The sequence below is a fragment of the Anoplopoma fimbria genome, unplaced genomic scaffold (assembly GCF_027596085.1).
Source record: "Anoplopoma fimbria isolate UVic2021 breed Golden Eagle Sablefish unplaced genomic scaffold, Afim_UVic_2022 Un_contig_9981_pilon_pilon, whole genome shotgun sequence".
In the NCBI taxonomy this organism is placed as follows: domain Eukaryota; kingdom Metazoa; phylum Chordata; class Actinopteri; order Perciformes; family Anoplopomatidae; genus Anoplopoma; species Anoplopoma fimbria.
The window spans coordinates 10,334-22,712 of record NW_026554234.1 but is presented as its reverse complement, the minus strand read 5'-3'; the positions used below and the strand labels follow the sequence as shown (position 1 = coordinate 22,712).

Genomic DNA, 12,379 nt, shown 5'->3' with positions numbered 1-12,379 from the left:
TGGTCTACTGGATTTTTCTACAATGGTGCATAATTACCTTAATGGTCGTGGACTCAAATGTTAGAGACAAAAAGTCTAATAAGACCAGAACTAAGAAATTTTCACAGATTTATTTAGTTATTATTATTATTTAGTGTTTTTTTGTTTGTTTGATATTACCATTTTTATGCTCCACAAATTATGAAAGTTAGTGGTACATGATGATTTCCCCCCTAAAAACATAAAAAAAACCCACATATAATCTTTGTTTCAAAAAATATTAACAGGAAAGCACTTATTTACAAATCAAAATGTTAGATTTTATCGGTAAATATTCATGTTGTTTTGTGAATAATGTTACTCTTGTTGTGTGTGTGTGTGTGTGTGTGTGTGTGTGTGTGTGTGTGTGTGTGTGTGTGTGTGTGTGTGTGTGTGTGTGTGTGTGTGTGTGTGTGTGTGTGTGTGTGCAGCCGGTGAGTGGCATTGATGACTGCTTCATTGATCAGCGATCACCATCGGTAAGTATTTAATGCACACACACATTTGTTGAAACAAATTACATTGGCTGAGGTTTAGATGAAGAGATGAAGAGCCTCTTTATTAAACCATATACATACTGTATATATATATATATTTATAATAATATATATATATATATATATATATATATATATATATATATATATATATATATATATATATATATATATATGTATCAGCGTGACTTGTGTGCCACAGTTGGATCCTGGACACCAAGTAAACCTCTCACACAGTTCCTCAAACTCAAATCAAAACTCACTTTGTAGAATCTCAGTCTGAAATAGAATCTAAGTGAGATTCAGCAAATCAGAGTTCAAAGATCAAAGATAGTGATAGACACCCTTCGGCGTGGTGCATGCTGGGTGATGACTGGTGTCTGTTTGAAGAGTGAGAGAACAGACTGAGAGCAAACATATCAGAGAGCTAACAGCCAAAGCTAACAGACAGATCAAAGAATAGAAACGCTGTGAGTCACCTGTATGAAATACTAGTTTACTGCTGCTCACAGCTTTAACAGTTTAGTGTAGAAGCACAAATATGTAGAACATAGTATTATTATTAGCTGTAAATACTGCTTTTAATCAATACAACTCAGGGGTGCTTAAAAGTTATTGCCGTGTTTCCTTTTTCTGCTACTTTATAATTAGTTTAGAGGGAAATAATGTATGTTTTATGGATAGTTTCTTAGGTATTTTTCATAAAAGTACATACAATAATTAAAATGAACTCCAGCTCCACCTGCTATAACAGTAAAAACGATGCTGAGTATCAGTCCAGCAGTATATAAAAAATAATTCAACTTTGACAGGTAACCTGCTGAATAATGAGTACTTTTACTTTGCTTATAGTACTTCTGAACTTTTGTTGGATTTTCAATGCTTCTCTGGTAATGAAGTATATCAATCTTAGTTTTAACAGTAATAACAGTAAAATAAATGTCTTAGTAGTACAAGATAAACTTTTAAAAAAGGTCAGAGGGTTTTAAAACAATTTAGATTCAGAGATAACTGATGTATTTAATTTTCTTGGGGTTAGACAAAATAACAGGAACACCTGTAAAAGTGTATGTAAAATAAATACTAGCTTATTAACGCTGTCAGAAAATTGTATTTGAGGCTCCAGACAGCATTTCATTTAAAGAAAGTTCCAACATAACTTTTTGATGATGGCTGATTTGTTTGCAGAATAAATACATTTATTTTATTTATTTATTTTTATGTAAAACTGGTCTTCCTTTAATGCAGAAAAATAAAGATTATTATTGTTTTTATTGAACCAACAAGGTGATGCTGATTATTATTTTTCTTCTTCTTCAACTTTTATTTATTATTATTATTCATATTATGATGAGTATCATTACTAGTATCATTGACATTATAAGTATAATGTATCATTATAAATAATGATACATTATATATTTATAATAATGTATCATTATTATAAATATATATCGTAAGTGTTGTTCTAATAATAATAATAATAATTTGTATCATTATTATTATTATTATTCGGATTAAATTAAGTATAATTACTAGCATCATTATACTTATTTTTATTATTTGTATAATTATTGTTAAAGTTGTATTAACATCATAACTATTCTAGTTATCGTTATTGTTGTTCTTATAATAATAATAATTATTATTATTCAGATTATAATAACTGTCATTAGCGTAATTAGTATAATAAATATATAGTTATAATGATGCTCATTACCATAATAGTATTATGGTTGTTCTTTTAATCATTAAGTATAAATATAGTTATAATGATGCTCATTACCATAATAGTAACGTTATAGTTGTTCTTTTATAATAACTATCATTACAAGTGTAATTAGTATAATAAATATATAGTTATAATGATGCTCATTACCATTAGTAACGTTATGGTTGTTCTTTTATAATAACTATCATTACAAGTGTCATTAGTGTTATAATTAGTATAATAAATATATAGTTTTAATGATGATGCTCATTAATAGTAACGTTATGGTTGTTCTTTTATAATAACTATCATTACAAGTGTATTAGTGTAATTAGTATAATAAATATATAGTTTTAATGATGCTCATTAATAGTAACGTTGTGGTTATTCTTTTATAATAACTGTCATTAGTGTATTAATAATAAATATATAGTTATAATGATGCTCATTAATAATATTATGGTTGTTCTTTTATAATAACTATCATTACAAGTGTCATTAGTGTCATTAGTATAATAAATATATAGTTATAATGATGCTCATTAATATACCATAACGTTATGGTTGTTCTTTTATAATAACTATCATTACAAGTGTCATTAGTATAATAAAAATATATAGTTATAATGATGCTCATTACCATAATAGTAACGTTATGGTTGTTCTTTTATAATAACTATCATTACAAGTGTCATTAGTATAATAAATATATAGTTATAATGATGCTCATTACCATAATAGTAACGTTATGGTTGTTCTTTTATAATAACTATCATTACAAGTGTCATTAGTGTAATTAGTATAATAAATATATAGTTATAATGATGCTCATTACCATAATAGTAACGTTATGGTTGTTCTTTTATAATAACTATCATTACAAGTATCATTAGTGTAATAAATATATAGTAGTATAATAAATATATAGTTATAATGATGCTCATTAATAGTAACGTTATGGTTGTTCTTTTATAATAACTATCATTACAAGTGTCATGAGTGTCATTACTATAATAAATATATAGTTATAATGATGCTCATTACCACAATAGTAACGTTATGGTTGTTCTTTTGTAATAACTATCATTACAAGTGTAATTAGTATAATAAATATATAGTTTTAATGATGCTCATTACCACAATAGTAACGTTATGGTTGTTCTTTTATAATAACTATCATTACAAGTATCATTAGTGTAATAAATATATAGTTATAATGATGCTCATTAATAGTAACGTTATGGTTATTCTTTTATAATAACTATCATTACAAGTGTAATTAGTATAATAAATATATAGTTTTAATGCTGCTCATTATGTGTGTTGTGGCTCCAGGTAGACTCTTCTATAGACTGTCTACCTGTCTACCTGTCTACCTGTCTACCTGTCTACCTGCCGGACGGACGCCTCTCTGTCTCGTCTCTGTTTGCCTCCCTCGGTCTCTGTCCTGCGGCCTTGCAGCAGCACCGTGGAGCTTATCATCTTTCTGTTTACCTCCATTAACCCCCATTAGTGCTGAGGAGCACCAGGATAGCAGATCAGCTGGTTAACACGATAACACAGATCTGTTTCAACCATCTGCTCTCTATAAATCTGATTTAATCGAGAGGAACAATGTGATTAATCATGCATGGAAGCAGGAAATAACTTTTTTTTTTCTAACTTATATCTTAAAACATTGCATCATGGGAGCATTTATAAAACTTTTCCATTCAAAAAAAAAAAGAAGAAGCATTAATCACATTAACTGAACTCATGTCAGTCACCAGAGCTGCTCCTCTGTTTCCCACCAGTGGATCCGGATAGCTGAGCTCCGGAGGGTCTCCCACTGTGTTCTCATGTCCCACATTAGGAGGCTGTAATTATACAATAATGGACTTTTTTTTTTGTTGTTGAGAGGGAAACGAGGTGTTCTTAAGGCAGGAGGAACAATTACAGGCAGAGGAAAAACAGCAATTGATGCTTTTTCTTTTTTTTTTCACCTCCATGATTTTCACACAACTACCACGATCACCTTTGTTCTGGAGAATCATTCCAGCAAATAAGTTGGCAATTTAGTTTTTTTTTGTCCCATAAATGTGAAAACAAAAGTTAGAGAAGAGTTTAAATCTGAAATTGTAATGATACATTATTATAAATATATATCGTAAGTGTTGTTCTAATAATAATAATAATAATTTGTATCATTATTATTATTATTATTATTCGGATTAAATTAAGTATAATTACTAGCATCATTATACTTATTTTTATTATTTGTATAATTATTGTTAAAGTTGTATTAACATCATAACTATTCTAGTTATCGTTATTGTTGTTGTTCTTATAATAATAATAATAATTATTATTATTCAGATTGATGCTTTTTCTTTTTTTTTTTCCATGTTTTCCCATAAATGTTCTGAAAACAAAAAGTTGTTAGATAAATGAAAACAAAAGAGTTTAAATCTGAAATTCGCACCACGTGTAATTGTTTTAGTCCTCATTTGTGAGCCAAGAATTCTTACTTCCTAAACATATATATATATATATATTTTTACCAACTTAGGGTTTCAACTTTAGTTTCTCTTCATTATTTATTTGAATAATCAATAATGAGTGAATTTAGTCGACAAAATGTTTGAAAATAGAGAACAAATACTCCAAGAAGCCAAAGTGATGTCAACTATTCAAATGGCTGCTTTTGTCCGAACAACCAATAAAATAATAAAACAGAAAAATGCAGCAAATCCTCACATGTGAGAAACTGGAATAAAGTTGTTTGCTTGATAATCGACTCAAACTGTTTTTCTGAATGACTCAAAGATTAATCGAGTAATTCGAGCATTAAACCAGAGACAAACACTGAATCTGAGTTTGGATCATTTAGCTCCATACAAATCAATAACTTGCCCATCCATTGAAATCCTTTATTACCAAAACTATTGAATCCATAAATCTCCATAAAAAAACAGGACTTTATACTTTCTTTCTGTAATTTGACACGTTGATTCTGTGAAAATGATCAAATGTGTTGAAAGTGTGAGCTCTCCTTTTGGTTTATGTCGGGAATAAATGAAGAATCTGTTCTTGCAGGATTATTAGTCTGCTACCTGTGAGAATAGCATCGAGCTGAAATAACACTGGAATAAAAGCCCCAAACCCACCCACCCTTAAAATCCTCCCGTCCACTTTGCACATTGGGATAAATGGTGAAACTTGTAGCAGTAATACCCCTCTCCTTTCACACAGCCGGCTCCCTGCTGCACCACCTCCAGCCCGGGCTGCCCCCGAAGCCTCTCTGCTGGGGCTCTTTCTCCACGAACAAAAAACAAAAAAGCCTCCTGAACGGGAACAAAAAGTACAAAAGTGACCACGTTTTCTCCTCCCAGTCCTCCCAGTGCCCCCCACCAGTCCTCCCAGTCCCCCTTCTCCCTGCAGAATAACCCCTTAAAATGGGAATATTAGGACGTCAATCTCTGGGCCCTGTGTGCCTTTGTCTTTGCTGAGTGCCCGGCTCTGCCTACCACACACCTTTTGTCCCACAAATCCAATAAGGCCCATTATTCCTCTCTCCCTGGCCCGGCTGCAGCTCGCTCATCGGGGGTGTTTTAGGTGCCTAATCGCGTCCTTTTTAAAGGACCTCAAATGGAGAATAACTTCCTCCTTTCAGGTCTCCTGGCACCGGGACAAAGGGTTCCTGTGGCCCGGCCTCCTCCTCCAGCAGCTCGGCCTCCTCCAAATGTTGCCTCCGTGCATGTGACCCCACATGGGAGCCATAATTATTGGATTATTATTCTTACTTTAGTAGAGAGAGGGAAACGTGAAAACCCAAAATATATATATATATAGGACACAATCATTTTTCCTTTTTCCTCATTTCTCTGATTTATTTGAATAGATGTGAAATAGACTAAAACAATTCTCCAAAAAAACACTTTAAAGGCAATCTCTCCATAGTCTAAAAAAAAAAAAGTTACCATGTTAAAAACAAAACATTTTCTTTCTTATAAAAATGCAGGTTTGTGCGTAATCCCCCCAGTCAGTGCCAAACTGGAGCACCAATTATTGCTGCAAATGTCACCCAAACTGTGACTGTGTGTCACATTACAGCCATTATATAAACTGTTCTCTGAGGAGAAGTTAACACACTTTGTGGGCTGACTGAAAAATGTAAGAGCTCCATTAATAATAATAATAATATTAATAATAATAACAATAAAAAAAGAGCCACTAGTTGTGTTCGAGGCTACCAAGCCCGGATCCCCTGGCATGGTGTGACCCCCGTCCCTTGGTGGGTGGGGGCCTGCGTGGCGTTCATGTTCATAAAGGTGTTGGAGGAGCTGGAGGCCGGGAGGGTGGGGATGCTGGTGTAGGTGCAGCTGTAGTTGGTGTTGTAAGCAGGGCTGCTGTAGGTGTAGGCAGGGTATCCGTTATACCCATACGGGTTGGACCCATATGGAGAAGCAGTGGTGGTGCCATAGCTCTGACCTCCACCCAGACAAGGCTTCCCATCACGCACCAGCACCGGCACCGCCACCCGTCTGGGTGGAGGAGGAGGGGGTGGTGGGTGGTGCTGACCTCCACCTCCAGCCGCCTCCAGACTCTTGTCCTGCCGCTGCCTCTTGCACTTGTAGCGGCGGTTCTGGAACCAGATCTTCACCTGGTTGGAGGTGAGCTTCAGGGTGGAGGCCAGGTGTTCCCTCTCCGGAGCCGACAGGTAACGCTGCTGCTTGAAGCGACGCTCCAGCTCGAACACCTGGGCCTGCGAGAAGAGCACCCGGGGCCTCCGCCGGCTCCGAGGCTTCTGCACCGGCCGCTCAGAGGCTCCCCTGCCGGCCTCCGAGGCCTCATCCCGGGACACCAAGGCGCAGCTCTCTGGGGGGGTCGAGGAGTGGGGGGAAGTCACATATAAGAAGAATAAATCCCTCAAATGTTGAATATTATCTATATACACTTCAATAAATATATGTATCATTATTTATAATATATATATATATCATTATTATTATATCATTATTTTTATAATATATATATATATTATTATTATTATTATTATTATAAGAAGTCACATATAAGAAGAATAAATCCCTCAAATGTTGAATATTATCTCCCAGAATATTCACTTCAATAAATATATAATGTATCATTATAAATATATATATATGTATCATTATTTATAATTATATATATTATTATATTATTATTATTATAAGAAGTCACATATAAGAAGAATAAATCACTAATATTATCTCCCAGATTTATATTCAACTTCAATAAATATATAATTATCATTATTTATAATATATATATATAATTATATTATTATTATTATCCGAAGTCATAATATAAGAAGAATAAATCCCTCAAATGTTGAATATTATCTATAATATTATGATATTATTCAATAAATATATAATGTATCATTATTTATAATATATATATATAATAATATTATTATTATTATTATATTCAATAAGAAGATAAATCCCTCAAATGTTGATTTATCTATAATATTATTAAATAATAAAAAATAAGTATATTATTTATAATATATAATATACAAATTATTATTATTATTATTATTATAAGAAGTCACATATAAGAAGAATAAATCCCTCAAATGTTGAATATTATCTCCCAGAATATTATGATTATTCACCACTTCATTACACTTCAATAAATATATAATGTATCATTATTTATAATATATATATATAATTATTATTATTATATTAACATTATTATTATTATACAACTATTATAATTATATAAATAATAAAAATAAGTATCCTTAATTTAATCCCCAGAATAATAATAATAATGATACAATTATTACCATTTATAATAATGATACATTATTATAAATATATAATGTATCATTATTATATATATATATATATTATTATTATTATTATTATTATTATAAGAAGTCACATATAAGAAGAATAAATCCCTCAAATGTTGAATATTATCTCCCAGAATATTATGATTATTCACCACTTCAATAAAAATATATAATGTATCATTATTTATAATATATATATATATATAATTATTATTATTATTATAAGAACAACAATAACTAGAATAGTTATGATGTTAATACAACTTTAACAATAATTATACAAATAATAAAAATAAGTATACTTAATTTAATCCGAATAATAATTACAAATTATTATTATTATTATTAGAACAACACTTACGATATATATTTATAATAATGATACATTATTATAAATATATAATGTATCATTATTTATAATATATATATATAATTATTATTATTATAAGAACAACAATTAACTAGAATAGTTATGATGTTAATACAACTTTAACAATAATTATACAAATAATAAAAATAAGTATAATGATGATAGTCATTATACTTAATTTAATCCGAATAATAATAATAATGATACAAATTATTATTATTATTATTAGAACAACACTTAATATATATTTATAATAATGATACATTATTATAAATATATAATGTATCATTATTTATAATAATTATATATTTATTATACTTATAATGTCAATGATACTAGTTATGATACTCATCATAATATGAATAATAACAATAAATAAAAGTTGAACAAGAAGAAAAATAATAATAAAATACCAAAAAAAAAGCAGAGACAAAACATTTTTCTTTGTGTGATTTAAAAAAAAAAAAGTCCTATAAATAAAATACAAAATCTTTTAGCCACAATAATCATGACAAAAAGCTCTGATATTATTATGAAAATGACATCATAAATATATAAAACACCAGAACACATAGAACAATATTATAAAATACAAACTTCAGATAGTTTATGTGTGTTATGAGTCGTGATAGAAGGCCGTGTCTGGCCGTGTTTATCGGCTATACTTCGCGGTGTCATTTCTTTTACAAACCTCTTTAAACTAATTGCTGGTTTATGGTCCACACATCATAACAAGACTCCGTGTTTGACATGTCCAGACTTTACTGGATCCGTCTTTATAGCTCTTTATTATGGGATGATGTCTATATATATATATAGAGAAAATATATTATATATATTTATTAAATAGGATTTGTTTTTGTTTTTGGAGTTGCAATTTTTCCAAAACTTATATTTATAGATAAAGCTGGGTTTAATATTTGAGGGAATTTTAAGTGATTTTGAATAATAAGAGCTGCGTGGATTATTATTATTATTATTTAATTTTAAAATTATACTAAACATATTTAACTTTTTTCCTCCCTTGTTGGCTCACATTGTGTCTGACGCTACTATATATTAATATTTACTACAAATTATTTTATTTTAAAGATTAATTAAAAAAAGCAGCGTAACAGAGGAAACTATACTGGAATAATAAGAGCTGCATGGATTATTATTTCTTTTAGAAATGATACTAAACATATTTAACTTTTTTTTCCCCTTGTTGGCTCACATGGTGTCTGACGCTATTACTATATTAATATTTACTACAAATTATTTTATTTTAAAGATTAATTAAACAAAGCAGCCTAACAGAGGAAACTATACTGGAATAATAAGAGCTGCATGGATTATTATTATTATTATTTTTTAGAAATATACTAAACATATTTAACTTTTTTCCTCTTGTTGGCTCACATTGTGTCTGACGCTACTACTATATTAATATTTATTACAAATTATTTTATTTTAAAGATTAATTAAACAAAGCAGCCTAACAGAGGAAACTATACTGGAATAATAAGAGCTGCATGGATTATTATTATTATTATTATTTAATTTTAGAAATGATACTAAACATATTTAACTTTTTTCCTCCCTTGTTGGCTCACATTGTGTCTGACGCTACTACTATATTAATATTTATTACAAATTATTTTATTTTAAAGATTAATTAAACAAAGCAGCCTAACAGAGGAAACTATACTGGAATAATAAGAGCTGCATGGATTATTATATTTCTTGATACTAAACATATTTAACTTTTTTTCCTCCCTTGTTGGCTCACATTGTGTCTGACGCTACTACTATATTAATATTTACTACAAATTATTTTATTTTAAAGATTTGGAATAATAAGAGCTGCATGGATTATTATTTCTTTATACTAAATGATACTAAACATATTTAACTTTTTTCCTCCCTTGTTGGCTCACATTGTGTCTGACCCTACTACTATATTAATATTTATTACAAATTATTTTATTTTAAAGATTAATTAAACAAAGCAGCCTAACAGAGGAAACTTTTCTGCCACCTTGTTCCAGGTGAGAGCAGTCCGGCTAAAGGGTCAGGTGAAGCATGCAGATTATTTACAGCCACTGAAAATATCCAAATTAACTGCTTCTATTTATATATTATTCATTTATGTGAAATGATGGTTGTAATTCTTCCTTTGTGGCCTTTTCAACTCACTGCTCTCCTGGTCCAGCTCTGCGGCCTCCAGCTTGGCTCCCTGCAGGCCCCGGTGGACGTACAGGTCCGGGGACATGCTGGTCTCTCCTCGGTCCTCCTCTCGACCTGCCAGTGCGTTGAGGTAGGCCAGGTTGTCCTCTCCATCCGAGAAGGGAGGACTGTCCCGGGCGAGCATGCAGGACGGCGGGGTTTGGAAACGCCGCCTCTGAGGAAGAGGAGGAGGAGGAGGAGGAGGAGGAGGAGGAGAAGAACCGGTGAGCTGCTGCCTGAGGGCTCGGTGCTGGAGCTCCAAGGACCCGGCCTCCTGCTGCTGCTGCTGCTCCAGCTGCTCCAGCTTGAGGATATCCTTGACAGAAAACGGGGTGGAGGTGGAGGTGGAGGTGAGTGGACTCTGCAGCATCATGTCATCCAGCTCACCGAGGAAATGAAGCCCTCCGAGTAACATGCACGCCTCTTCTCCTGGCTTCCACTCTTCTTTCCTAACAAATGTTTCAGCTTAGGAGCCTCTTCTTTAAGCCTCTGGAATCCCTCATCGCCGTGAAACATTGGGTATTAGTCCATGTGCATGCAGGTTCCCCTCTCTGACAGATATAATGTCGGGCTTTGTGAGCAGAGTTTGGACCGGAGCCTCCTCTGGTGTCAGGGGGAGGGGTGTGTGAAATGGAAAGTGCGTGCAGGGAGGCATTTGGAAGTTCCAGAGAAGGAGAAGGTGGGGCGTATGTGACGTATGTTCACGTCCTGTGGACTGTGAACATGGTGGACATCCAGAACATAACCCTCCACTCACTCTCCTGCCCTGAATTCACCCAGCAGCCTATATTTACGCACACGTTTTGCCACAAGAAGCAAGTTACAAGCCTCAGTCACTGCAAACATGTGACCTATATCTTTACCTTTTTCTTTATGAAGTGTTTAAACTTGTAACTTGTTTTCTTCAGGTCAGAACACCAGTCTTTGTGTTGGTTCATGCGTAAATCTGTGCGTCCTTTTTGGAGAGGCACTCCAAGGTCAACAGGTCAAGGGGGGGTAGCCAGGAGTAACCTTTTGGCTACTGTGGTTTAACTTCATCCAAATAGTTGGACTCCAAAAAGTGGTGCTGGCCATTATTACGCAGAGCACATACTTGGCGTTTTATGAGATGGAGATGTTTGAGTAACTTTTTTTTATGTCTTAAACTGGTCGAAATTGATTAATTTGTGTGTTTTACTATTACCTTACATCAGCATAGCAACTAAAGCCCTGATGTAAAAAAAAAAAATGCACTTTTGCTCTGAGTGATCTCCTCTGAAGATGCCACCGTGAAGCTGAGGTTTGTTTAAATTCTTCCCAAAAGTTTTATGTTTGCTCTTAGGTTTAGAGGAGATTCCAAAGTTTCCAAAGAACTCTGTGCAACAGAGATATACATACAACAGCAGTTTCCCCCATTTTATGCACTAGTGGAGTCACTGGATGCCTTCCTGAGGTTTGGATACTTCACTCTTCCCTCCACCAGCAAAACTCAGATAAGGATTCATTTGTAACTTTTAAATGTAAGGTGGAGATTTAAGGGTTCAGGAGGTTAAACGATGTTGTTCTCACCCTTTACTGCTAAACAGGTAGCTTCTCTAACCTCCTCATGATGTTTGATTCCACCCTCCTGTAGGCCGCCGGCTGCTCTCTGTGTGTCTCCGTCCTCTTTATCTCGGGTGTTGTATTAATAACCTCCCTGCACCGATAACAAGCGCCCCCCGGGGCAATTAAGATTCCTCCAGGAAAAACTGACTGACGTTTCTAGCCAG

General features: G+C 32.7%; 1 protein-coding gene across 1 annotated transcript; it reads right to left on the bottom strand.

Annotated features, from left to right (window-relative positions):
- Positions 1 to 5,208: 5,208 nt before the first annotated feature.
- Positions 5,209 to 11,249, bottom strand: LOC129117042 (homeobox protein Nkx-2.5-like). The gene is made up of 2 exons (XM_054627624.1): positions 10,602 to 11,249; positions 5,209 to 7,083 (listed from the first exon to the last, which is right to left on the bottom strand). Exons 1-2 carry the CDS (start codon positions 11,044 to 11,046, stop codon positions 6,455 to 6,457), a joined length of 1,074 nt encoding a protein of 357 aa, XP_054483599.1. The 5' UTR covers positions 11,047 to 11,249; the 3' UTR covers positions 5,209 to 6,454.
- Positions 11,250 to 12,379: the final 1,130 nt, after the last annotated feature.

Bases quoted from the DNA above. Each gene is read 5' to 3' on its own strand.
- LOC129117042 (XM_054627624.1), bottom strand. From the start codon at position 11,046: ATGTTACTCGGAGGGCTTCATTTCCTCGGTGAGCTGGATGACATGATG. The intron at 7,084-10,601 runs GTGAGTTGAAAA...CGACCCCCCCAG, and splicing joins AGAGCTGGACCAGGAGAGCA to AGAGCTGCGCCTTGGTGTCC.